The 22,291-nt window shown below is 49.0% G+C and overlaps 3 protein-coding genes across 8 annotated transcripts in view; 2 read left to right on the forward strand and 1 right to left on the reverse strand.

Moving 5' to 3' along the window:
• EZH1 (enhancer of zeste 1 polycomb repressive complex 2 subunit) overlaps positions 1–1,439 on the forward strand; it is a 50,083-nt gene extending 48,644 nt beyond the window's left edge. Inside the window, exons 21-22 of one of the 2 annotated variants that reach the window (XM_074223840.1) lie at positions 90–241; positions 1,351–1,439. In XM_074223840.1, coding sequence (XP_074079941.1) covers positions 90–237 — 148 coding nt within the window. In that variant the 3' untranslated portion in view covers positions 238–241; positions 1,351–1,439. Of the gene's footprint in view, positions 1–89 lie in introns of both variants that reach the window. The other variant, XM_074223839.1, reaches the window with a different exon arrangement.
• CNTNAP1 (contactin associated protein 1) lies at positions 15–22,205 on the reverse strand. 5 transcript variants are annotated; one of them, XM_074223834.1, is made up of 24 exons: positions 17,512–17,619; positions 16,847–16,948; positions 16,510–16,703; positions 16,163–16,310; positions 15,266–15,469; positions 14,318–14,502; positions 13,799–13,942; positions 13,053–13,314; positions 11,480–11,629; positions 11,024–11,195; positions 10,447–10,553; positions 10,190–10,309; positions 9,654–9,857; positions 8,347–8,503; positions 8,004–8,131; positions 7,378–7,563; positions 6,287–6,508; positions 4,399–4,638; positions 3,469–3,822; positions 3,169–3,296; positions 2,905–2,998; positions 1,976–2,221; positions 1,822–1,869; positions 15–1,403 (listed from the first exon to the last, which is right to left on the reverse strand). In XM_074223834.1, the coding sequence occupies exons 1-24, from the start codon at positions 17,573–17,575 to the stop codon at positions 1,156–1,158; spliced, it is 4,107 nt and encodes a 1,368-aa protein (XP_074079935.1). In that variant the 5' UTR covers positions 17,576–17,619; the 3' UTR covers positions 15–1,155. The 5 variants fall into 5 exon arrangements, with proteins under 5 accessions (XP_074079935.1, XP_074079937.1, XP_074079936.1 ...); XM_074223836.1 differs by lacking the exons at positions 16,510–16,703; positions 17,512–17,619 and adding an exon at positions 19,102–22,205 and having other exon boundaries at positions 16–1,403; XM_074223835.1 differs by lacking the exons at positions 16,510–16,703; positions 17,512–17,619 and having other exon boundaries at positions 16–1,403; positions 16,847–17,494.
• Positions 18,332–20,326, forward strand: CCR10 (C-C motif chemokine receptor 10). The gene is made up of 2 exons (XM_074223847.1): positions 18,332–18,356; positions 19,041–20,326. The coding sequence occupies exons 1-2, from the start codon at positions 18,333–18,335 to the stop codon at positions 20,097–20,099; spliced, it is 1,083 nt and encodes a 360-aa protein (XP_074079948.1). The 5' UTR covers position 18,332; the 3' UTR covers positions 20,100–20,326.
• Positions 22,206–22,291: the final 86 nt, after the last annotated feature.

A 22,291-nucleotide genomic window follows, 5' to 3' on the forward strand; every position in this document is an offset into this window, starting at 1 on the left:
CTACCTCATCCTGCTCCCACTCCTCCCCAACAACTGTAGCATCTGCCACCACACAAAGACCAACTCTGTCACTCTCTTTATTGGAACAGCTCTCTGAGTCTTTGTCAACACAACAGGGTCTGTCTTAGTATGGAGAGAAGAGGTCCAGGTTGGGGGAGTGAGCAGAATTTGGAGATAACCAACATAGGAGCAATCTACAGACCACAGGGTACATACAACATGGGACAGAACACTTGACTGGGTTTGTTTTTGTTTTTTATATATAAACCAAGAATTTAAAAAATTACTGTAATATAGAGATCTTCTGGAGTTACTTTGCAACAAAAAAAAATGTATAAAGAACATGGTCTCCTGGGCACACAAAGCAGCATCTGAGCATAGGAGGAAGGGGTGCTCCTCATGCACTGGAGAGCGGTTGGGCCTTTAAGCAGACACCAAAGTTATTTATTGCACATCCTTGAAGGGAAAGTGGGAGGGGACTATAGAGGAATTAAGGGTCTGCCTAAATTTCTCTACCTTGCATGTTTTGGCATATGGCTTTGACTGAAGCAGATGAAGTAGCAGGGGTGCTGGGGTGCTAAGGTGCTAAGCAGAAGTCTTGACTCCTTAAAAAAGGGGGATGGCAGGTTGGGGAAGGTGCTCCTCACTCCAGCAGGACAGAGGGGAGGCTTGGGGAAATGATTTAGCAGCCTCCTCCCCCCCGTATCCTGGGTAGCCCCCACATCTATCCCTGCTGAGATTGGGTATGTGGGGGGGGAGCAGATAATCTCCCCCTGTACACTGTTGTTAATCCCTTGTAGCAATTGGAGATGGGGCTAGGGCAGAGATGGTGGGAGGGGCTTATGCCCATTTCCACCCCAGGCATCTCCTGCCAGGCACTGGGCCAGGAGCCTGAGTGAAGAGGGGTTTGGGGAAGGTGCATAGGAGAAGGGAAGGGATGGGCATATAGCTCAAGGCAGTGCCTCTCCCTTTGGTCCCAACTGCAGCTCTGTGTAGGAAAGTGGGCAGGAAGAGTTTTATAACCCTCTAGTCTATGTGAACAGAGCCAACTCAGGGAAGGAATCCTGATGCCCTTAATCAGGGGGTGAGAATCAAGGGAGGAAGATAGCTGGGGTCTGGGGAGAGGGACTTGAGCCCACAGATCCCTCTCCTGACTTATTCAGAACGGGACTCCTCCAGGATCTGGGGCAGATTCTGGTCCCGAACAGCTGGTGCAGGGGCTGGGGGCTGTGGAGTAGGAGCCCGGGCAGGAGTAGAAGGGGGTAAAGGTGTCTTGCTAGCAGCATGGTAATCATGAGTGGCCTTGGGCTCATGGGTATGGTAAGAACCCTTGTATCGATGATTTTGCAGGTAGAAGAGGACCAGCAGTCCCACCAGTCCCAGTAGCAAAAGAGTCACCACAACTGGAGGAAAAGGAAAAGATTATTGTGGTCGCTGTGCATTTTATATGTACATATCTTTTCCCAGTCTGTGCTAAAATTGTAACTGTTCCTTAACCTTTATAGGAGCTGTTTTTCTGGCACTTGAAAGCTTAATATTTTCATTCCCCAACTTTTGTTTTTTACCTCAAAGTCTATTCCCACGACTTCTTACTCCATTCCGTCCCACTCCTAGGTACAGTTGGTTTTCATCTGAGCAGTAAAGGTTAATAATAAATCTTCACTTGCTTTAAAAAAAAATCTACCTTCAAATGCTCCCTGAACTTTTACTGTAATCCTCTTTAGCTTTTCTCTGTGTGACCATGCAAACCATCAGGTTATGTGTGCTAAGGAACAGGAAATATGTTATAGGTAGCATTTGAAACAAGGAACTGTTACTCACAGCCTATGATGATAGCGACCCAACCATCATCATGATAGTAGATGAAATCTGTAAGGGGATGAGATGCCTAGTCACTAGAAATCCTAAGTTCTGACACTAATGATCCTTCTCAGCAGGAAGTCCCTTTCCCTCTCCCCTGCCCTGGGACACTTACCTGGTGGCAGGTACCAAGGATCAAGCTCAGGTGGCACCTCAAAGCCAGAATGTGGCATAGCACCACAGTTGGACTCAGCCAAATCCCCTTGAACACGAAGGGCTTCAGAAATCTCACGGGGAAATGGACGGACTCCCCGGAAATGGGTTTTGAGTGGGGCTACATTGTTGAAGCGAACACCTGAGAGGCAACCTGAAAAGCCTGGGGTGTTGTAGCGCTGGATCTCAGGGTCAATCACTCCTGTCTCTGAAGAATGAAAAAAAAGGAAAAGGGCAAATCCCCAATGAAAGGAAGAAGACAGTAATTTCCTGGCAGAGCTGTAATTAGTATTTTTCAGACTTAGCACTGAAACAAAAAACACCCTCAAATCAACTTTTAAAGACAAATTCCTTGGGGAGAGACTCCAAAACCTAATTAGTGTACTACCCTGGTAGGCATGTGGGGCTCACCTAGAGTGAGCAGCAAGCAGAAGGAAGCACCTGTTATCAAACAATTTTATATCTTAACTAATTTTTCTTGCTGATTAGGTGCTAAGCTGATTGATTTTTATGCTATTAAAGGAGTATCAGTGCTATCTGCCTAGTTCTAAACTTTGTTGCCCTGAAGCAAGGCCCCAGTTACTCTACCCTAGTCATGCCTCTTCTCCCTAGATTTTTTTTTTTTTTTTTTGGTTTTTGCAAGGCAGCGGGGTTGAGTGATTTGCCCAAGGTCACACAGCTAGGTAATTATTTTCTGAGGTCTGTTTTGAACTCAGGTCCTCCTTACTCCAGGGCCAGTACTCTATCCACTGCACCACCTAGTTGTCCTTCCTAGATTCTTAATAATTCATTCTTTATTGGTTCAGTTGTTGCTGTGACTCCTTCCTCAGATTCACAAGATCTTTCTGCTCTCTGCAGTTTCCCAACGACAAAATCCCTGTAACACCTCACCCATAACACGACCCAGGTACAAGGCCTTTGGTGAGTCCAACTGACTGTCCACAAGCAATGAGAATTTCTGTTCCATCAGTGGGAAATAATCCACCTGGAATATGGCAAACAAAACATACATGATCTCAGATATAGGCCAAATAGACACCCCTTACTTCATCTGGACAATGATGAGACTAACTAATGTCTACTCATTTGAAAGATTCTCCTAGCCTAACTAATGCATCAGCATCCCTCATAACACTCCCCTCCTCCTTTGCCTACCTGGATAAAGAGGCTTCTGTAGACACGGGTGATATTGATGCTGTGGGATTGACCATCAGTGACTGGCCGGGTGGTCAGCGGATACACATAAGGGCTAGTACCCAACTGGTAACGCAGCTGCAGGGTCCCTGCAGGGGAGGGGAGCTGCCAACATAACACCACTCCCCCAATCTGGTAGCCAGTACCCTCCCCATCCCCTGTGAGTGCCTAGGGAGAAAAGGGAAATTGTTCCCTGGGTTGGACAGAGCAATGACTGGAGATACTAAGGAGAATCTGGAATAAATGAATAAAAGAACTCACCATCCTCCTTGATGAGCACAGCCATGTAATCTTGGACAAAGGAACTAACATAGAGTAGGATGGCTGGAGCAGAGGTAGTGCTGAAACTGAAGGAGACCTCCTCACCAGTGACGTTGTAGACTGGTCCCCGATAGCCAGGCACAGGGCGACCAGGCCGAGGGTATTCAGGGAGTTGGTAACCAGGACCATGATATCCAGGCACGTAACCAGGGGTGTCATAGCCCGGGACATAGCCAGGCTCATAGCCAGGCACTGGGCGGCTCAGCATGTGAGAGAACTCCTGAGCTGCGGAGCGAAGGGCTGACTGCAGATTATAGCGTACCCAAGTTCCTTCCTCAAAGAAGCCACCGATGTCTAGGGAGAGGCAACATGTCAGAAGTTTTTCACAGCTCTAGACCATGGAGCCCAGTCCATCTCCATTTTAATTCTTTTAGTCTTTCTAACTTTCCTCTTCATTCCCTCATGTCCCTCTCTGCCTTCAGTGACAATCTCTTCCCATCTATATTACTATTAAAACTTACACCTATCTCCATCCCAATGACCAATTAAAGACAGACTTGGCATAAGGCCCAATCCTACTCTTTTGAGTCTCTGACTCTTGTATTTGTGTGTGTGTGTGTGTGTGTGTGTGTGTGTGTGTATGTGTGTGTGTAACTGAAAATGTGTGTTAGAAGTGAGGGATATGAAATTTTAGGCCTTTTAGGAAACAATTGATTGTCCCACCCCCAGCCCACTGCTCCTATATCACCAAATGGCTATAACAGGTTTCCCTAGAGCATGGGGCCTGGGAGAAATACCCTACTCTGGGCATGGCTCTAATTTCCTCCACTCAGTTCTCAAAAAGGATGCTTATCTTTGGACTTCCCTCTCCTCCAGCCCTCTATGACTGCCCACATCCCCCAAGATCCCAACCTGACCCTTTCCACTGACCATGATTGCAGTAGGGCCCTTCGAAGGCTGTGAGATCACAATCACATGTATAGTAGCTGTACCGTTCCACACACCGTCCACCATGAAAACAGGGGAGCTTTGGGTGAAGACAGCGGCCTGTGCAGTTGGGTGAAGTGCCCTCTGAGGCATTGGCACGACCCTCCAGGTTCAAGGTAATACCATTTAGGCGCATTGCCCGTAAGCAGCCCAGGAAGGGCTGCCTCTTGTTCTCTGCAGAACCTAAGGGAGCAAAATCATGAGAAAACCTGGAAATGTTGACCTTGGGAAAGAGGAGTGAGCTCGGAGGTAGTGAAAGGGAAGGGGCCCAATGAGATATTTCATCTGAGTTTCTGAGACAGAGACATAGAGAAAAAGAAGCATATGTGATTTATATTCTTCTTTATAGTCCCAAAGAGCTGTGTTAATTAATTAGGCTGAAGCCTCATGAGAGACTAATGGAAATAATAATGGAAAGCCTGTATGTAGCAGAAACATCATTAGCTTTAAAAGGAGAGAATCAGGGTCTAGATCCCTGTTCTAGTATTTGCTAATCATGTGATCTTGGGAAAGTCACTTAATTTCCATGGATCTCAATTTGTTTATCTGTAAAATAAAAGGACTGGATTAGATGAACTCTAAGGCCTCTCTCTACTCAAGATATATCAGTGAGTACAAATGGGACAAACTGAGTTATAAGAAGGGCAGGATGAAGGACTCCTGTAGCCATCTTGGGCAAAGAAAGAAGACTCCAGTGGGAAACTGGAAAAGGAAGGTACTATATGATAATAATTGCTAGCACTTACAGTATTTTAGGTTTTAAAAGCATTCTGCAAATACTATCCTCACAACAACTCTGGGAGATAGGGGTCACTATTTTATGCCCATTTTTATAGATGAGGAAATTGAGACCCAGGGAAGTTAAGTGACTTGCCCAGGATCACACAACTAAGTGTCTGAGTCTGGATTTGACTTCACATTTTCCTGACTCCAAGCTTATCCCCTGTACTGCCTAGCTATTTCATATCTCTCCTGGCCAAGGATGCCAGTTCTACCTACTCTCCCACCTAGCTACCCCACCTATGGCTTGTCTTCCAGAAAAAAGGAGCCAGCCCACATATCCAAAGCTCAAGATATTGTGGCAACCCTCCTCAGGGAATATAGCAAAGGCAATGAAGCCACAGGGGTTCAAATTGTCCAGTTCCACAAATAAATTGAATTTTAAAAATAATTATGGGGGGGCAGCTAGGTGGCGCAGTGGATAGAGCACTGGCCTTGGAGTCAGGAGTACCTGAGTTCAAATCCAGCCTCAGATATTTAATAATTACTTAGCCTTGTGGCCTTGGGCAAGCCACTTAACTCCACTGCCTTGCAAAAAAATAAATAATAATTATGAACAGATCCTCAAGAGTAAATCTGGAAATGATCCATAGAGTTGGTGGGGCCCATGTGCTTTCATGAAGTAGAGAGGATAAGAGGAAGAAAACAGAATCAAAAAAAGGCAATGTGGTACTGTGGAAAGAAAGCTGCATCTGGAGTCAGAAGACATGAAGCCAATCCCAGATCTGGCTTAACATGATCCCAAATACCATACATAACCTCTCTGGGTCTCAGTTTCCTATCTATAAAATGAAGTAACTAAATTAAAAAATGTCTGAATTCTCTTACAGATCTAAAGCTATGTTCTTTGATCCTCAAAGAGGACTGAAGTTAATGGCTAAGGTGCTATAGAAGGAAGGACCCCCACTTCCAGAGAATGAGAAGGGACTTTTGACTAGTTATAAAAGGAAATGAGGAATTAAAATGCTAGAAAATATGGAGTAGGACTTTGGCTTGTTTATGAGCAAGATGGGAGACTGCTTTAGCTGTGGAAAATGGGGTTCCTGCTCACCAACAGTAAGAGGCCGGTCATACTCTAACCAGATGTAGGTTTGGAGAGGCATCGGCCGAATCTCCCAAGGTTGATGGTCAACCCGGAGCCGGGCCAGCTTTACATTGATCTCAGCCCGGACCAGGTGCCATTCATCATCATTAAATTCCATGTCCTCAGAGTGAACTGTGAGGTTTTCATCACCATTTCCCACATCAAAGGCAAAAACTATATCTCGAGAGGCTAGAGCATGGGGAGAAAAGGAAGAGAGCACAACCAAGTTACTTCTTGATCACCTTAGGATTCCAACCCCTAGGATTCCCCCGCCCTGCCCCCAGACTCCTGAACATCATATGTTCATCCCTTCATCTCTCTAAACATCCCACAAAAATCCTCCCAGATCTATTTTTTTTTTAGGTTTTTTGCAAGGCAATGGGGTTAAGTGGCTTACCCAAGGCCACACAGCTAAGTAATTATTAAGTGTCTGAGGTTGGATTTGAACTCAGGTCCGCCTGACTCCAGGGCCGGTGCTCTATCCACTGTGCCATCTAGCTTCCCTCAGATCTATTTTTAAACCAAGACCCCCAACTTTCCCTTTCTGGGCATATCTCTCTCTAGAGCTCAACTCCATTTAATTTCTCTTTTGTTACTTTGGATGAGTCCCAAACCCATAAGATTTGAGCCCAAAATGGGTCAATTTCTCCTCATCTTTAAAATGGGATCAATTTCACCTGATCTCTAAAATGAGGGAGTTGGACCAGATCCTTGGTTCTCAATTTCTAGGGCAAAGAGATTATAAAAGATTCCTATTCTGTCAAATATTTTCTCAACAACTACCAATACAATAATTATTCACAGTTGAGTGAGGAATTGGTACCTCTGAGGCATTGGTACCTCACAATTTTATGTTGCTTGTCTTACCAAAAAGTTTGAAAACCATTGGACTGGATAATCCCTCAACTCCTTTCTGATTCTAAAACTCCTTTTCCTCCTCAATTTGCTTTCCACCTGATCTTTCCTCAGTCATATATCCCTTACATCATCCTTGCTCTTGTTCCCTCCATTCTTCCAGTGTCCTTCACATACCTCCTCCCATCTCATAACCCACTCACTGTTGAGTTCAAGGCGAAGGTATGGTCTTCGCCACTGACAGTAGCGGCCTCCCTTATTCTCTAGGAAGACACCTGAGTCAGCTGTGGTCTTGAAATAGAAAGAGACATCAAGACTGTAGTTGGCACGGATGGGAGGGAAGAGCAGTGAAGCACCAGAGTGGAAAGAGATGGTATTCCAGGAGTTCCCTGAGGGACACAGAGAGGAAGGAAAAGTGGTGAGGAAGCAGGGAACCATCAGTTTTTTTAGAAAATGCATGGAGGAAACAGAATGAGAGAGAAAAATACAGAGTGAGAGGGTCATGAAAGATAAGGGAGGAGAATAGAGACACAAGAGTCAAAGGAGAAATGATGTGTGGGTGGATGGGTGGGAACAAGGTAGGGGTGAAAAAGAGGGTGAATGCCATCACAAAATGGTGTCTCTGGTATATGGGTAGAAATAGAAGAGGAATGGAGGACCCCAGAAATGGGAGAGGTATCAGTGGAAGGAGATATAGAGAAGACATGATGGGAGTGGGGGCAGTGTCACAGAAAGAGTCACAGAAGAACTTGGAGATCATTGGGGAAATGGGTCTGAGAACTTGGATTGGAGAGCTGAAGAAATGCCCATTGGCAGGTCTATCACTCACGGTCTCCATAGCAACGAAGAGGCTTCAGGAAGAACTGGGCCTCTGAGTTGGATCGGTTAGTATCCCCAACAACCACCTGTCTGACAGGTAAGTGGTCCACAAAGGTCAGCAGTCCTTTGTCTGTTCTCCTGCAGGGGAGGGGATCAAGGTTAGAATTGGGGTGGGTTGGGGGTCAGAGGGGATGTCAGATTAGCACCCTGTTAGAATGTGAGCTCCTTGAGGAAAGGAATGCTAATAAATGCCTGTTGGATAAGTGAATAAGTTCTAGACTTTTTCAAGGCTCCTTGTATCCCCTGGAGGCCCCTGAACCTTTAGGATTCTGAGCCACCCCTGCCATCCTTACCACTGGGGCTCATCAGCGTCACAGTTGCAATACAGTGTGGGATCCACACAGCTCTTATCTAGGCCGCAGGCACAGCGCTGAATCCCAGGCTGAGATCCCCCCCAATAAAAATGCTGTTCCTCATTTCGACCTATCCAGAAGCTGAAGGGGTAGCCACCTGGAAATGTAGAGAAGAAGTGGGGGTGAGTTTTCCAATTACTGTTATCTTTTGGTCTCTTCACCATACTTCACCACAACATGTATACAAACACCCTTTCCTCCATAATCTTCCCACAGGCCCTTCTCTTGGTAATAATGTCACTAATCAAATTGAAGAACCCTTCCTCAGTCACCACCTCTGTAACACTCTACTGAAAGAGAGTAGAAAAAGCACTGGACAAGGGGGCAGGTGGGCAGCAGAATGGAGCACTGGGCTTGGAGTCAAAAAGACCTGAGTACAAATCTGGTCTGAGACATTTATGAACTGTGTAACCCTGCCAAGTCACTTAACCCTGTTTGCCTCAATTTCTTATCTGTAAAAATGGAGGTACACTGTAGAAAGAAATGGCAGGCCACTCCAGTTTTTTTTTTGTTTGTTTGTTTTTGCCAAAAACACCCAATAGACAAGTGCATGGGGTCACTAAGAGCTGGATACAAAGGAACAACAGCAAAAAGAGTCAGGTTGTTGGGTCTAATCCTGGCTTGTTTACTAACTAGCAATATAACTTTCAGCAAATCCCCTTACCTCTCTGTCGCCCAGCTTTCCTTTCAACTCCCAGACAAGAAGGTTGAGCTAAATCAAGGGTTCTTAATCTGAAGTCAATTAATGTGTTCTTCCAATATTTTGATAACTATTTCCAATTCAGCTAACAATTTAACTGTATATCAATATATACATAGTATAGGGGATGGATTGGTGGCACAGTAGTTAGAGCACTGGCCCTGGAGTCAGAAGTACCTGAGTTCAAATTCGGCCTCAGACACTTAATAATTACCTAGCTGTGTGGCCTTGGGCAAGTCACTTAACCCCATTGCCTTGCAAAAGAATTAAATATATATATATGTATGTATATATATATAATATAATTATTATAGCAATACATAATGTAATTAGTTTCATCTGTAATCCTACATATTTTATTTTATGCACATAAGAATGTCATCCTGAGAAGAATTCCTTCCATAGGCCTCTTCAGAGGCAAAAGAGACCATGCTACACACACATATACACACACACATATACCCAAAGTCCAGAACTGCTGGACTAGGCTACCACTAAAATTCCTCCATTGATATGCTATTGTCCTTTTATTTATGTCTTTTCTCACCTGCAGTGTTGAGCAACCGAGAGTTATAGCAAGAGAACTCAATCCACTGCTCACAATGTTGAGAGGCGTTGGCCAGAGCACTGACCTCTTCCCAGGATGCATTCCAGTATTGGATAGCCCCCAGGAATGGGCGCTCCTGGCTTGAGCCGGTCACTCGAGTTGTCCACTGCCGATCATGGCGTACCACTGTCCATGCCCGATTCTCTGAGAGTTGGGTGAGAGTGAGAATGGGTGGCCTCTCCCTAGAGATGAGACTTCTTGATACCTTTACATTTCCCACATAGAGAATTAGAATGTGACAAGGATAGAATTACAGTATTAGGGATAGGAATAGAACTGGAAGGGATTGGAAGATTAGCAGTTATCTACAAAAGTAGATTGCTAAAACTTTAATTGTCCTCCCAGTTTAATGCTCATCTTATCTAACTGTCCTAAGCAAACCACCCATCCCCTCCTATCTGCAGAGATATCTTTGCTCCCTATCTTGACCCATAATTCCACTTCAGGTTCTCTGGCTAGCCCAAAGACCCACCTACCTCGGATGTCGCAGTACACCACAAAAGGCTTTAGTGGGCCACTGCCATCAGGGTCGATGGTGAAATTTCCAGAGGTCTTTCCACTGAGCCTATAAGCTTCACATGATTCTTTGTATAGGGCTAGTAGAATGGAGAGGCAAGTCCAGAGTGAGGAAGCCAAGAGAAACAGCTCCTGCCCACCCCCTGTGCATTCCCAGCTCCCTTTTCCATCCTCTGATGCCCTCATCACCCCACCCTTCCTCAACCGCCTGGCTCACGCTGGTGGCAGATCTCCCCTTTGTAGCCTGTCAGATCACAGTAGCAGATGAAGTCATCCCAGGACTGATAGCAGCGGCCCCCATGTTCACATGGATTTGGGAAGCACCTGCAGATGTGGAAAAGCACCAGGCAGAAAAGTGGGGTCATCATGATAAATAAAATGAGAGAAAGGGAAGGTTCTCCCCAGGTTCCCTTCACCCAACACAACTTCTCTATTCCCACACTAGAAATAGAATAATTAGCCAGGGTAGAAAAATACTCTGCCTAGGGCCAAGACAAGGTGACAGAGTTTCTGGGAACTCAGGCCATTGTTGCTCCTACCTTATTCTTACCAAAAAGACAAGGGATACAGGATGCCAGTCCCCCACTTCTCTCCCAGGTAGAATGGGGTATATGCCCCATTGACCCCATTACATATTGGGACAGAAGAAGAATCATCCTATAAGGGGAGGTAGTAGAAAGGCATCTTGAGAGTAGGGGCAGGAAGAGAGCATTGTCAGTCACTTCCACTTTGAGACTTTGGGGGAGGGTTCAGGGAAGTTGGCCTCATTTGTGAAAGGGGGGGCTTTGGTGCACCTGTCAGTGATACCACATGTGTCAAATAGGATCTCAGCATATCTCCCAAGCCGACGGAATTCAAGCAGGGTCAGGTTGACTAACTGTCCATCCACCTTAAGCAGCTCCATGCAGCCATGAAATGCAGTCTGATTGGAATGGCAGCCCCAGAGACCAGCTGGTTTAGGACAACCTGGATCAGGCAAACATCCCTATGACCAACCCAAAACAACCAACCATCTGCTCTCTCCTAGAGGGGAAAGGGGCATCCCTTACACACATCTATTAATGAATACAAAAAGAAAACATGACAGGAAGATACTGAAGATTAGAGAGGGGAAATGCCTTCCGGTAACAGTAAGAAGAAAAAAAAACTGGGGGTCAAGGACATTGGAGAAAACCTTGGTTCTTCTTGTGAATTCTTGGTATCTGTTGGGAATGGGAAGCAAGGGGCTGGCAATTTTGGCTACCACTCACCCCCAAAGAAGTATGAAATCCCAGTACGGATCTGAAGGGGATGAGAGACTCGAAATTCAGCCCCTGCAACATCATCTATACTAATGACTGCTGTGTTTTCCTGTGCTGCAAAATTCACCTCATGCCAGAAACCATCATTGAGGCGGTATCCTTCAGGTAGAGGGGAGAGACCACAAGTCACAAGGAATGCTCCCAATGGGTCATGATCAGATGGCATTTTATATTCATCATAGTTACCCAACAACCCTCTGAGGTAAGCAATGCAAGTATGATTTCTTCAGTCTTCCTAGACTCCGCTCTCCCTCACTCATGGTATCCAATCAGTAAAAGTTTTATTGCCTTTCCTCTCTGGAACATCTCCTGAATCTACATATATTTTTTCCTCCTCCCAGATAACTACCATTCTAGTTCAGGCCTTTATTCCCTCTTGCCCGGGCTATTACAATAACCTCTTTTTTTTTTTAAGGTTTTTGTAAGGCAAATGGGGTTAAGTAGCTTGCCCAAGGCCACACAGCTAGGTAATTATTAAGTGTCTGAGACAGAATTTGAACCCAGGTACTCCTGACTCCAGGGCTGGTGCTCTATCCACTGCCACTGAACCGCCCAACAATAACCTCAATTTATATACCACACAGTTGCTGCCAAAATTTCCTTAAGAAATAGATCTGACCATGCCACTTCTCTTTTCAGAAACATTCAGAGGCTCCTATACTTCAAGGAAAAAACTCCCTAGACTAATTTCCTCCTGAACTTGGCTGACCTCGGGCAATTTAATTAACCTCTCTGGGTCTATTTCCTCCCTTAAATTGAAAGAGGAGGAGATTGGCCTCTAAGAACCCTTAAAGCACTAAATGGGGAAGTTTTGTCTAAGTTCACATAACTAGTTAGTGGCAGATTCTTGGAAGTTTTCTTCCCCCTATTGTCTCTCCCTTGAAGATGTGCATAGCAGCGCTGAGAATACCATTCAGAGAGTAAACTTTAAACAAGGCAGATTTCCTAACCCATCCCACAGGAAAAAAAAATTTTTTTTAAACTAGACCTGTGATTTTACTGATTTAGGGAGCTGCCAGTTGGGAAGGAGAAATGGAAATCTCTTCTATTAATTAGCAACTTCTCTACAATTAAAAGTCATAAACAGTTGCCTGAGGCTTTGACTAAACCGGAGCAGTAACAGGTCTTGGACCTAGGTTTTCCTGAGTCCAAGGGTCAGCCCTCCACTCTCTCCCGCGTCTGCCTGCCTTTCGTAATACTAACAATAATGGGAGTAATGCGTGGTGACATCTTTAAAAACTGGTTACTTGTCCATTTTTTCCAGACAGACTCAGAGAGTTTAAAAGACTTCTTGAAGGTCATAGATAGTAGGGTTCTAGCCTGGTCCTTGTGACTTTGGGTTCTTTACACCACCTCGGGCTTCCTCCCAACCTAGGGACTTTGAGAGGAGGACACGGACTCCCTCATCTAGGCCTGGGTGGCGATCCTCTCTGAGACTAAGGGTGCTTGGAGACACCTCCCTTGCCCATGACTCTCTCTCTCTCCCTCCCCCGCCCTTGCACCCCTCCCCTGCCGCCCGCACCCGCAGCAAACTGCAGCTTCTTGCGCCCGGGCTGAGCAATGGACACATTGACCTGCCCGTCACTGAGCATCAGCTCCACGTGGCCCAGCCCGTCGGACAGGCTGGAGAAGAGCAGCATCCCCGTAAGATCCCAGGTCCGAAAACGGAAGGAAACGGCGAGGCGGCCGCGGCGGGGGAAGCCGGGCACCTGCACGAAGTTGTGAGGGCCGCCGAAATTGATGGGGTGTGGGACCGGATCCAAGCAACGGAAAGCCACCTTGCCCTATAGCGGGGAGAGTGCGAAGACCAGGCCCCATCAAAGTAGGCATCTGCGGGGCGCTGACAACTGGCCGGGGCCGGGAGGAGGCTTCCATGCTTTTCCTGACCCCTCGTCCTTTGACTCACTTTTTCTTCTAGTTGGCCAGGGAGAGGGGAGGGGGGAAATCGGTCCACTCCCTGCTTCTGGATCCACCCTCCATAGGAGAGTCTGGGGGGGGAGGAGGAGGTCATTCTACCATCGCCCCTCCCCCTTCCCATCTGCTATTTGTTGTGGTCAAAAAGAAGACGGAGCTGAGTCAGCCTGTATCGATCCTGGTCGCAGATCGATATGGTAGCCTGGGAGACCGCCTCCCTCCGTGGGGAAGAGAGGCTTAGGGAGTGACACCATTCCCCTCCCTCCCACCTCCCCTATATGCCCTCACGGTCCCGAGATGGGGTCTCCTGTATCCCCTACTCTCCTGCCCTCTCCGCTTCTCCCCCATACTGGCCTCAGAAGAGATCCGAGAATGTCCCCGGACAGCCAGGTCAGCGATGTTGACTCGGTTAAAGATGACATTTTCCATGCAGCCGCGAAAATTTTCTCGGTAAGCAAGGTTCTTCTGCCTAGCCCTGACCAGACCTCCTATAAACATCTGCAGGAAAATGATGAGCACCGGTGCCAGGTGTCAGGCAGCTCACATTGCCCTAGTTTCCATAATCACCCCCAGGTCTAAGACCTCTGCCCACCCAGGATGGGCCTTCATCAGAGCAATTTTCTGTCTATTAACAGCCTAGATTGGTACGATTTGTCAACACTACAGGAACTCTCAAGTTTACACACATTATGCCCCAACTCTACGGTAGTCGCCACCCCACGCGCTCTCAAAATGGACCTTCTCGGGGTCTCCTCTCTGTGCTCCAGGTCCCATTAGCATCCTCGAGCCTCCCTCTACCTTCGCGAAGCGTGATTCCCCTCTGCCGCCCTCTCCATCCGGCGGCATCCCTTCCTCCCGTTCTCTCCCCAGCACCTCGGTGTCTAGGTTGAGCTTCTCAAAGTCGCCATTGAGCAGGAACCGCTGAACCTCGCCATCCAGCGTCAAATTGACGTCTCTTCCAAAGCGATCCAGCCGCAAGTAGTGCCAATGCAAGTCATTGAGGACGCCTCCCGCGAACACAGTCGTATGGCCCGGGCTAGCATGGATAGGGTTGCTGCCTGTCCATGGCAAGTGAGATGGGGGTGGGGAAAGAGAAGACACGAAAAGAAACAGCCATGAGGGCAGATGGGAGCCAAAAAGACCTGCATTCAAATCCAGCTGCAGATACTGGGCAAATCATCTAACAGCAATGAACTTCAGTTTTCTTGTCTGTGTAATGGGCATGACGAAACTTACCTCATAGGGTTGATGTGAGCAGCTAAGGCAAAAATGCTCGATGAAGCATTTTGCAAGTCTTGAAAGAAGAAATACTAGATATTATCATTAATTAATCAATAAGTACTTATTAAACTCCTACTTTGAGCCAAACTTTGTGCTAGACGCTGAAGCTACACAGAGCAAGGATTTAGAACTAGAAAGGACCTTAGAGATGATTTGGTTCAGTTTTGTCCTTTAACAGAGAAGGTTTCCTCTGGGCTGGGAAGTGATTTTTCTAAACTGCTTTAAGGATCCAAGGCAGGATTTTCTTCAGTTCCTCTAAATTCAGACCTCATGCTTCTTTCCATTACACTTGTTGCCTGTCATGGGGTTCATAGAGTGACCCCTCAAAATATATACATATAATATACATATATCATATATTTATATGCAAGAGGCTGATGACAAGGTCAGAAACTGAAGGGCTTGGCTTTGGATAAAGGTCAGAGATCAAATATCACCAGTCAAAATTCTTCCCTAGGTCACCTAAAGAAGAGACAGCTTCAACTGTTCTGGGATGAGAGCTAGTGAAGCCAGGTCTGAACTGGGCGTTGGTAGACTCACCGAGGCTCATGTGCAGCCACAATTGAGCATTCTTGAGCTCCAAGGTCACATAGTCCCCCTGAATCCCCTCTGAATGCAGAAGGAGCCCTTCTTTCTCCTCCGTCTTAAAACTGAAGGCGATGACATCCCATAGGGTCCGGCTCACCCCCTTGGGGAAGCGGTAAGAGAGAGCATCATCCCCATCAAAGTAGAGCACATCTGACTCTGAAAGGAACAATAACAATTGAATTCCTCCAGCACTGGAATATTTACAATATGCTTTCTTTTCTTTCTTTTTTTTAGGTTTTTTTTTTGCAAGGCAAATGGGGGTTAAGTGGCTTGCCCAAGACCACACATCTAGGTAATTATTAAGTGCCTAAGACCGGATTTGAACCCAGGTACTCCTGAGTCCAAGGTTGGTGCTTTATCCACTACCTCACCTAGCCATCCCTACAATATGCTTTCAAGAGTTAATCTTGGACCCTCACAATGCCCCAGTGAAATAAGTTTGATCCTTTTTACAGACTGAGAAGACGTTTAAGGGACCCATCCAGATAATACAATTATGTTATGTGTCAAAAATCACCTGGGAAGTTTAGCCTGTCCTTACTCCAATACTGCCTCAGCTGATATCTCCTTCCAATCCCCCCATGCTTTTTTCCTGTTTCCTAACTGTTTCTGCATTCCCAAACACTAGGACCCAATCCACTATTTATACCCATCCTGAACTCCCACCCAGAGTCTCCAATCACAGCTGGAGAACCCCCAGTTCTCAAAGGCCTTGAGGTCCTCAGTTGAGCTTCTTCCACTGAACTCTCCTTTGATCATCCTTCCTTTTTCCTTTCCCTTCCCCCACCACGCTCATAAGATTGGAGACCCTTAAAGTATTCGTTTCTTCAGTCCTCCCCCCCCCCTTACTGTAAGGGCATCCGTAGAGTCCAAGTCTCAAGCCAATCTTGCCTCGAGGGTTCCAGGCCAAGGGCACAATACGAATATACCTGGCAGTTATATGGTAGTGGAGGTCATGCCGGACCACCGCAGACTCGTTCACGTTCCCGAAAAATGTCTGGAAGGAGAGAGGGAGGAGGAGAGCCATGAGAAGGCTAATAACGGAGTCTGTAGTCCAAACAGTCCTACAGGCATCTTCCCCTAGTCTCCACCCTAGGGCCATCTGGCGGACAGGGAGGCACCGAAATTCGGGACTAGGCACACCGGAATGCTTTCCCCTGGACTTCCCTCTGCCTTCCTGCTCCCACCATCCATACCGAATTGTGCCCACGCTGGTAAAAAGGCGTCCAACTATCTATGCGATCTCCATAAAGCAGCATATAGCGTGTAACCCAATCCCATGAATTGAAGGCGCCCTGTGTGGCTACAGCCCTTATTTTATGTTTCTTCATCAAGTCAATCTGTAGCCAGGGATTCCGATCCCCAATGGCAGGAGACCATCCACTTGTGCCTGCAGATCCCAAGAAAGGGCATGTCACAGATAAGGAGGCCACTTGATCCCTACCAACTCCACACAGGGAGATTTCCCAGACACGCCTTAGGTGGCTTGCATGCACCAGGAGTTCCTTGTCCCTGAGCCCCGGTACTCCTCACCGTGAAGTCGGGCGAAGCGAGGCCCAGTGAAGAAGCCGTAGTAGGAAGAGGCTCCCAGGGAGCGATAAAACAGCGAGGCCACCAGCTCCTCATCACAGCCATCTGGGGGACCCGGAGATCAGACACGGTCATTGTCGGCCCACCGCTACTCTACCGAATTTTTTCTTTCCTCCCCTTGGGCACCTGCTCCAAGGGTCGAGGAGTCCCCTACTTCCCTGCGTCCAGAGTCAGTTTGAGACCCGAGCGCTGCCCGTCTGCCCCACCCTACCCTACCCTAATCTCTGCTGCAGCCACCCCTCTACAGTCTAGGAGGATGAACAGTTATTTCGCTTTCACCCGGACCCCGACCCCTAGGACCTGGGAGCCCCAGAACTCTAGGGAGGTGGGGGACTATAGGAGAAGGAAGAGAAAAAGAAGGGAGGGGTGCGGAAGAATTGGGGTCCTCGGCTTGGAGCTGCATTGCGGAAACACTGGGAAAGGGAGAGGTTAAGCTTGAGGGGAAAGAACCCGAAATTGGGAAGGAGGTCCAAGGATCCTCCTCTCTACTATCGGCACGCCACCACCATCCCTAACCGCAATGCGGCTGGATCCAGACCCGCCCGCCAGCATCCTTCGGGTCCCGGGTCTCTGGTCCTCCCCGCACCTCCCCTGGGCCCGATACTCACACCAGCCCCAGCCTCTGGCTCCAGTGACCACCGCAAGCAAAATGCAGAGCCACGGGGTGCCCATGGTGCCCAGAAGGGCCCTGGGCTTTGCCCGGTTTCAGGTGGCCCCTCGCGATTTTTAAGGGTGCAAGAGACTTCTCTTCTCCCCTTCTCCCTTTCTCCCGATGTCTCTGTCCTTTTTTTGCCCACCCTCACCTCTCTCCCCCTCCCAGTCTTTCCCCGTCTTCTCCTCTTACATCCCCCAGCCTCCCCCGCCCGATTCGCGTTCCCTCCTCACGCGCCGCTTCCCGAGACCCCGCGCGCGCGCACGCAACACGGACAAGCGGGAAATAGGTTGAGAGAGAGAGTTGGGCTGCTGCTGCGGGAAGATTTCTGAGGATAAGGTTTCAGAGAAAAAATAGGAAGAATGGGAAAATAGGGAAAGCTGGAGCAGAGAGCATCATCCCGGTTAAAGCACTGTGCTCCGACTGTTACTGTAATAGCCGGATTCATAACACCTTCCTGAAGAACAGGCTGGAGGGGGCCAAACCTGAGAGGTAGACTCAGGGGACACACCATGTTAGGTGATTCAGAGAAAAGGTGGGATGGGGGGGTCACAAGGGGTCGTGATGGGAAGAATGTGGACAGGAAGGGGAAGAGAGGGCGGGGAGAAAGTTGGGGAAAGGGGGATAGAGAGGAGGGAGATGGGGAAAGCAGGACCAAAGGGCCCCTAATCTTTAGCCTCCCCGCCCTCCCTCTCACTCTCCGCCTCTTCCTTCCTGTCCCACAAGTTTTAACTTCTCCCCCAACCGGACCACCTCGGAAACCGGTTTCGCGGGGAGATGGGGACTGAACCAATGGAACAGGTGGGACTCTGGGTGATGCTAGAGGAATAGAAATGGGGGTTGGGTTGAGGTATGGAGAGAATGAGAAGTTGGTTATTGGTGACTTCAGAGCTGCCCAGCTCGGCCAGGATCGTCGATACTTTTTTCCCCTCCTTATCCCGGACACCAGTATTGCTCTCAGACATTTGAACTATCTAGATAGATCTAAGGGTTGTAGAAAGATGAGAGGTACCACTGAGCCCTGATCAAGACAGGGCCGGAAGAGGCCTGAGCTTGGGAATCCCCTAACGTTTTGGTCAAGTGATTCCCAGGAGAAAAGCAGGCCGAACGCGGTCAGCACAGCTGTCTTGGGGGCAGAATGTGGGGAGGAGTAGAGAGAGACAGAGAAAACCAAGAGATAAAAACAGAAAATGCAGAATTTCCCCCTCCACCCCCTCCAAGACCACAGAGAGGCTCCAGTCTGCAGTTTAATGGGTAATCAGCATTATTGGTCCCCTCTATCAAGAAAGGAGACAGAACATTAAGCCAAATCAACAAATGCTAATTGAGTCCTATTCCTCCAGACAAGCTCACCTAGAGGTCTGGAATAGGGAGCTCTGTTTGGAGCTAGTTTTGAGAATATCCTAATACTGCCCCTAACTTACAATGTCTTAGGGGAGGGAAGGTGTCTTATAGATTCTATCTCCTTCTCCCTTTCTTCCCTAGGTCACCTCGTGGAACTCCTACTCTGGGGAAAGTGATGACGTGTACCCTTCGATTACTATACCAGAGCTATGCCATAAGGCTGATGTCCAGTCTTTCAGCAGAGCCTTTCAACCAAGTGTCTCTCTCACTGTGGCTGCTTTTGGCCTGGCGGGCAATGGTCTTGTCTTGGCCACCCACCTTGCTGCCCACCGGGCAGCCCGATCACCAACCTCAGCTCATTTGCTCCAGTTGGCCTTAGCGGACCTACTTCTGGCATTGACCTTGCCTTTTGCAGCAGCCGGAGCCCTGCAGGGATGGACACTGGGCAGCATTCTCTGCCGAACAGTCTCAGGCCTTTACTCAGCCTCTTTCCACGCAGGCTTCCTCTTTTTGGCTTGCATTAGTGCTGATCGCTACGTGGCCATAGCTCAGGCTTCCCCAGGGGGCCACAGACCCCCAGCTGTCAGGACCCATGTGGTCTCCGTAGCAATCTGGCTGCTTTCCCTGCTTCTGGCGCTGCCCTCTCTCCTCTATGGTCAAGATGGGCACCGAGATGGGCAGAGGCGCTGCCGACTGGTATTTCCTGAGGGTCTGACTCAGGCAGTCAAAGGGGCCAGCGCAGTGGCCCAAGTGATCCTGGGCTTTGCGCTGCCTTTCGCAGTCATGGTGGCCTGTTACGCCCTCTTGGGCCGGACACTCTTGGCCGCCAGAGGGCCAGAGCGTCGCCGAGCGCTGCGCGTTGTGGTGGCCTTGGTAGTGGCTTTCGTGGTCCTGCAGTTACCCTACAGCCTAGCCTTGCTGTTGGACACCACCGACCTGCTGACTGCCAGAGAGCGAAGTTGTTCAGCTAGCAAGCGCAAGGACATGGCCCTTTTGGTGACCGGTGGCCTAGCCCTCGCTCGCTGTGGCCTCAATCCTGTGCTTTACGCCTTCCTAGGGCTCCGCTTTCGCCAGGACCTCAGGAGATTGCTTCGAGGTGGGTGCTTCCGACACAGCTCCAGTCAACGAGGCCGCTGTCCTCGCCGACCCCGACTTTCTTCATGCTCAGCTCCTACAGAGACCCACAGCCTCTCCTTCTAGTGGACTCATTCTCAGGGAAATAGAGATGTGCACATACAAAGATATGAGATATAGATATACAAATATGTGAGGATGAGGGGATTGGATGTATTGGGGAAGAAAAGAAGATCCTGGAGGAAATGGAGAGACAGGTGGGAATTTCTTCTGTGTATTGAGATTAAAATTCAAATTTAAGCCCAAGATTATCTGAAAGTTGGATGTAATCAATACCTGTTAAGATTTTCATTCATCAACTTGGAAACGACTTCCTGGCAGGTTACTGCTGCCTTATAGAAAGGCAAGAGGAAGGGGAAGGTTAGGTGTAAGTTCCCCAGAGAAACAGCTGCATTGGAGGGGGGGGGGGGGACTGCAAGGCGCCAGGGAGACAGGGCAGATTGCTACATACAGAAAAGAAAACAGTAAAGAAAACAAGTTGAAAGTAGTTTGCAGTAAAGGAGTTTCGAATCTCTAGAATAGGCCGTTTCATAGACCACGATCCCAGCTGGGAAGGGCCTGCCACTCTCATTTCCCAGGGGAAACAATTTGAGATACAGAGAGGGAAGTGATCTATCTGCCTCCTCGGTCTTCATGTGGGAGTGTCGGAGTTCCCATGGCTTTCTCCATCTTTTCTGTGCACGGGCCAGAGGAAACGGGATGAGCTTGCAGGAGGGAGGAGGAACTTCCTGACTGTCAAGGGTAGAAGCTTTGGAAAGCGGAGGGGAAGGGTGAGGAGTGTGTAGGGCCCGGGAGACCCCCTTCCGTCTGGCGGGGCGAGGAAGGGTCTCTTTGGCGTAGGTCAGTGGGTGACCCACCTTTGACAAAAGCCCCTTTAAATCCTGCTCTTTAGAACCAGAAGCGACCCCCGGAGCACACGTGACCGACCCCAGGGGTATTTTTTTCTCCGCCCAGGGCCGAGCCTGCTCTCTACAGAGGACGGAGGAGGGGAGAGGCGGGATCTGGGAGGAGCCTCGGCGAAGCCCCTCCCCAGCATTCCCGTTTTTACTCCCTCCGGTCTATGCCCCTGGGACCCCCAGCATCCGAGCGGAGCCTGGGCCCGGGACACCATCCCAAGTCCGGCCTCAGTCTCCCGTAGGGACCGCGGGGGAAAGGGGGAGAGAAGGCTGGAAGCGACGCCGATTCCCGCGGGGGGCGCTTCAGCGGCTGGGCCCCGGAGCCCCGAACCCTTCACCCCGAGCTGAGGGAAGCTGTGCTGAGTCAGCACCGCGCGCTCCCGACCCTCTGCCCGTGCACGCCCGCTCCGGGCCCCTCCCTCCGAGCCCTCTCCTTCCCCAGCTCCCAGGCCTGCGACTCCATTAACCCCTTCCTCGCCGGGGCTTAGGAAAGCCTAGGGGAGGAGGCTAAAGAGGGGCTAGGCAGGGGAGAGAGAGATGGGGGGGGGCGCGGGGAGTAATACTTCTTTTACTACTAGCCAAGAGCTGTCGAGCTTCCTCCCCGCCCCAAATCCAGTGTTCCACTTCCCAGCCCCAGCCTTAGGGAAGTTTTGAGCTCGAAAATTCTGATTGCGATTCTTGCCCCCGGGAACCTAGGTCCTCGCCTCAGTTTCCCCGGCCTGGAAAGGAATTGGGCATGGGCAGAAAAAACGAGATTTCTTCTTTCTGCAACATTTCCCACGTAGGCCGGCCTAAGTCCCGAGAAAGTTTTTCCACACTTGCCTCTGATCTGGAGGAGTCAGAGAAAAGCACCCCGAGCTCCCTCTAGACTATCTGTCTTTTGTCTCCCAAGCGCCTGGACCCCCGGCCACTGGAGTAGCTGCTTCCAGAAGTAACGTCTTTCAGAATTTTTTTTAAACTCGTCTTATTTTTTTAATTTATTTTTCCATGAAATTAAAAAAAGAAAACTACCTTCTCTCTCACTGGGGGGGGGGGACCTAGTAAGCATCATGAAAACTATGCAAAAAACACCTTTCTGCATTGGCAAAGTCCAAAAAACAAACAAAAAAAATCTATCTCAATCTACACCGAGCTCATCCCCTTTCGCGCGCCCCCCACCCCCGCGTCAGGTCCTAGCGCGCTGGGAAGGAGTTAAAGGGTTAAAAGGAGGGCGTGGAGGCGGGGCTGCCTCCGGGCCGAGCGCCCGCTCCGGACCCCGAGAGCGGGGCGGGGCTAGCTCCTCGGCTCCTTCGGCTCGCTCAGGCCCGAGCCCGCCCCTCCCGGCTGTCACGGAGCCAGGGGGCACATGATGCAACCCGCCGC

The sequence above is a fragment of the Macrotis lagotis genome, chromosome 2 (genome assembly GCF_037893015.1).
Source record: "Macrotis lagotis isolate mMagLag1 chromosome 2, bilby.v1.9.chrom.fasta, whole genome shotgun sequence".
NCBI lineage: Eukaryota > Metazoa > Chordata > Mammalia > Peramelemorphia > Peramelidae > Macrotis > Macrotis lagotis.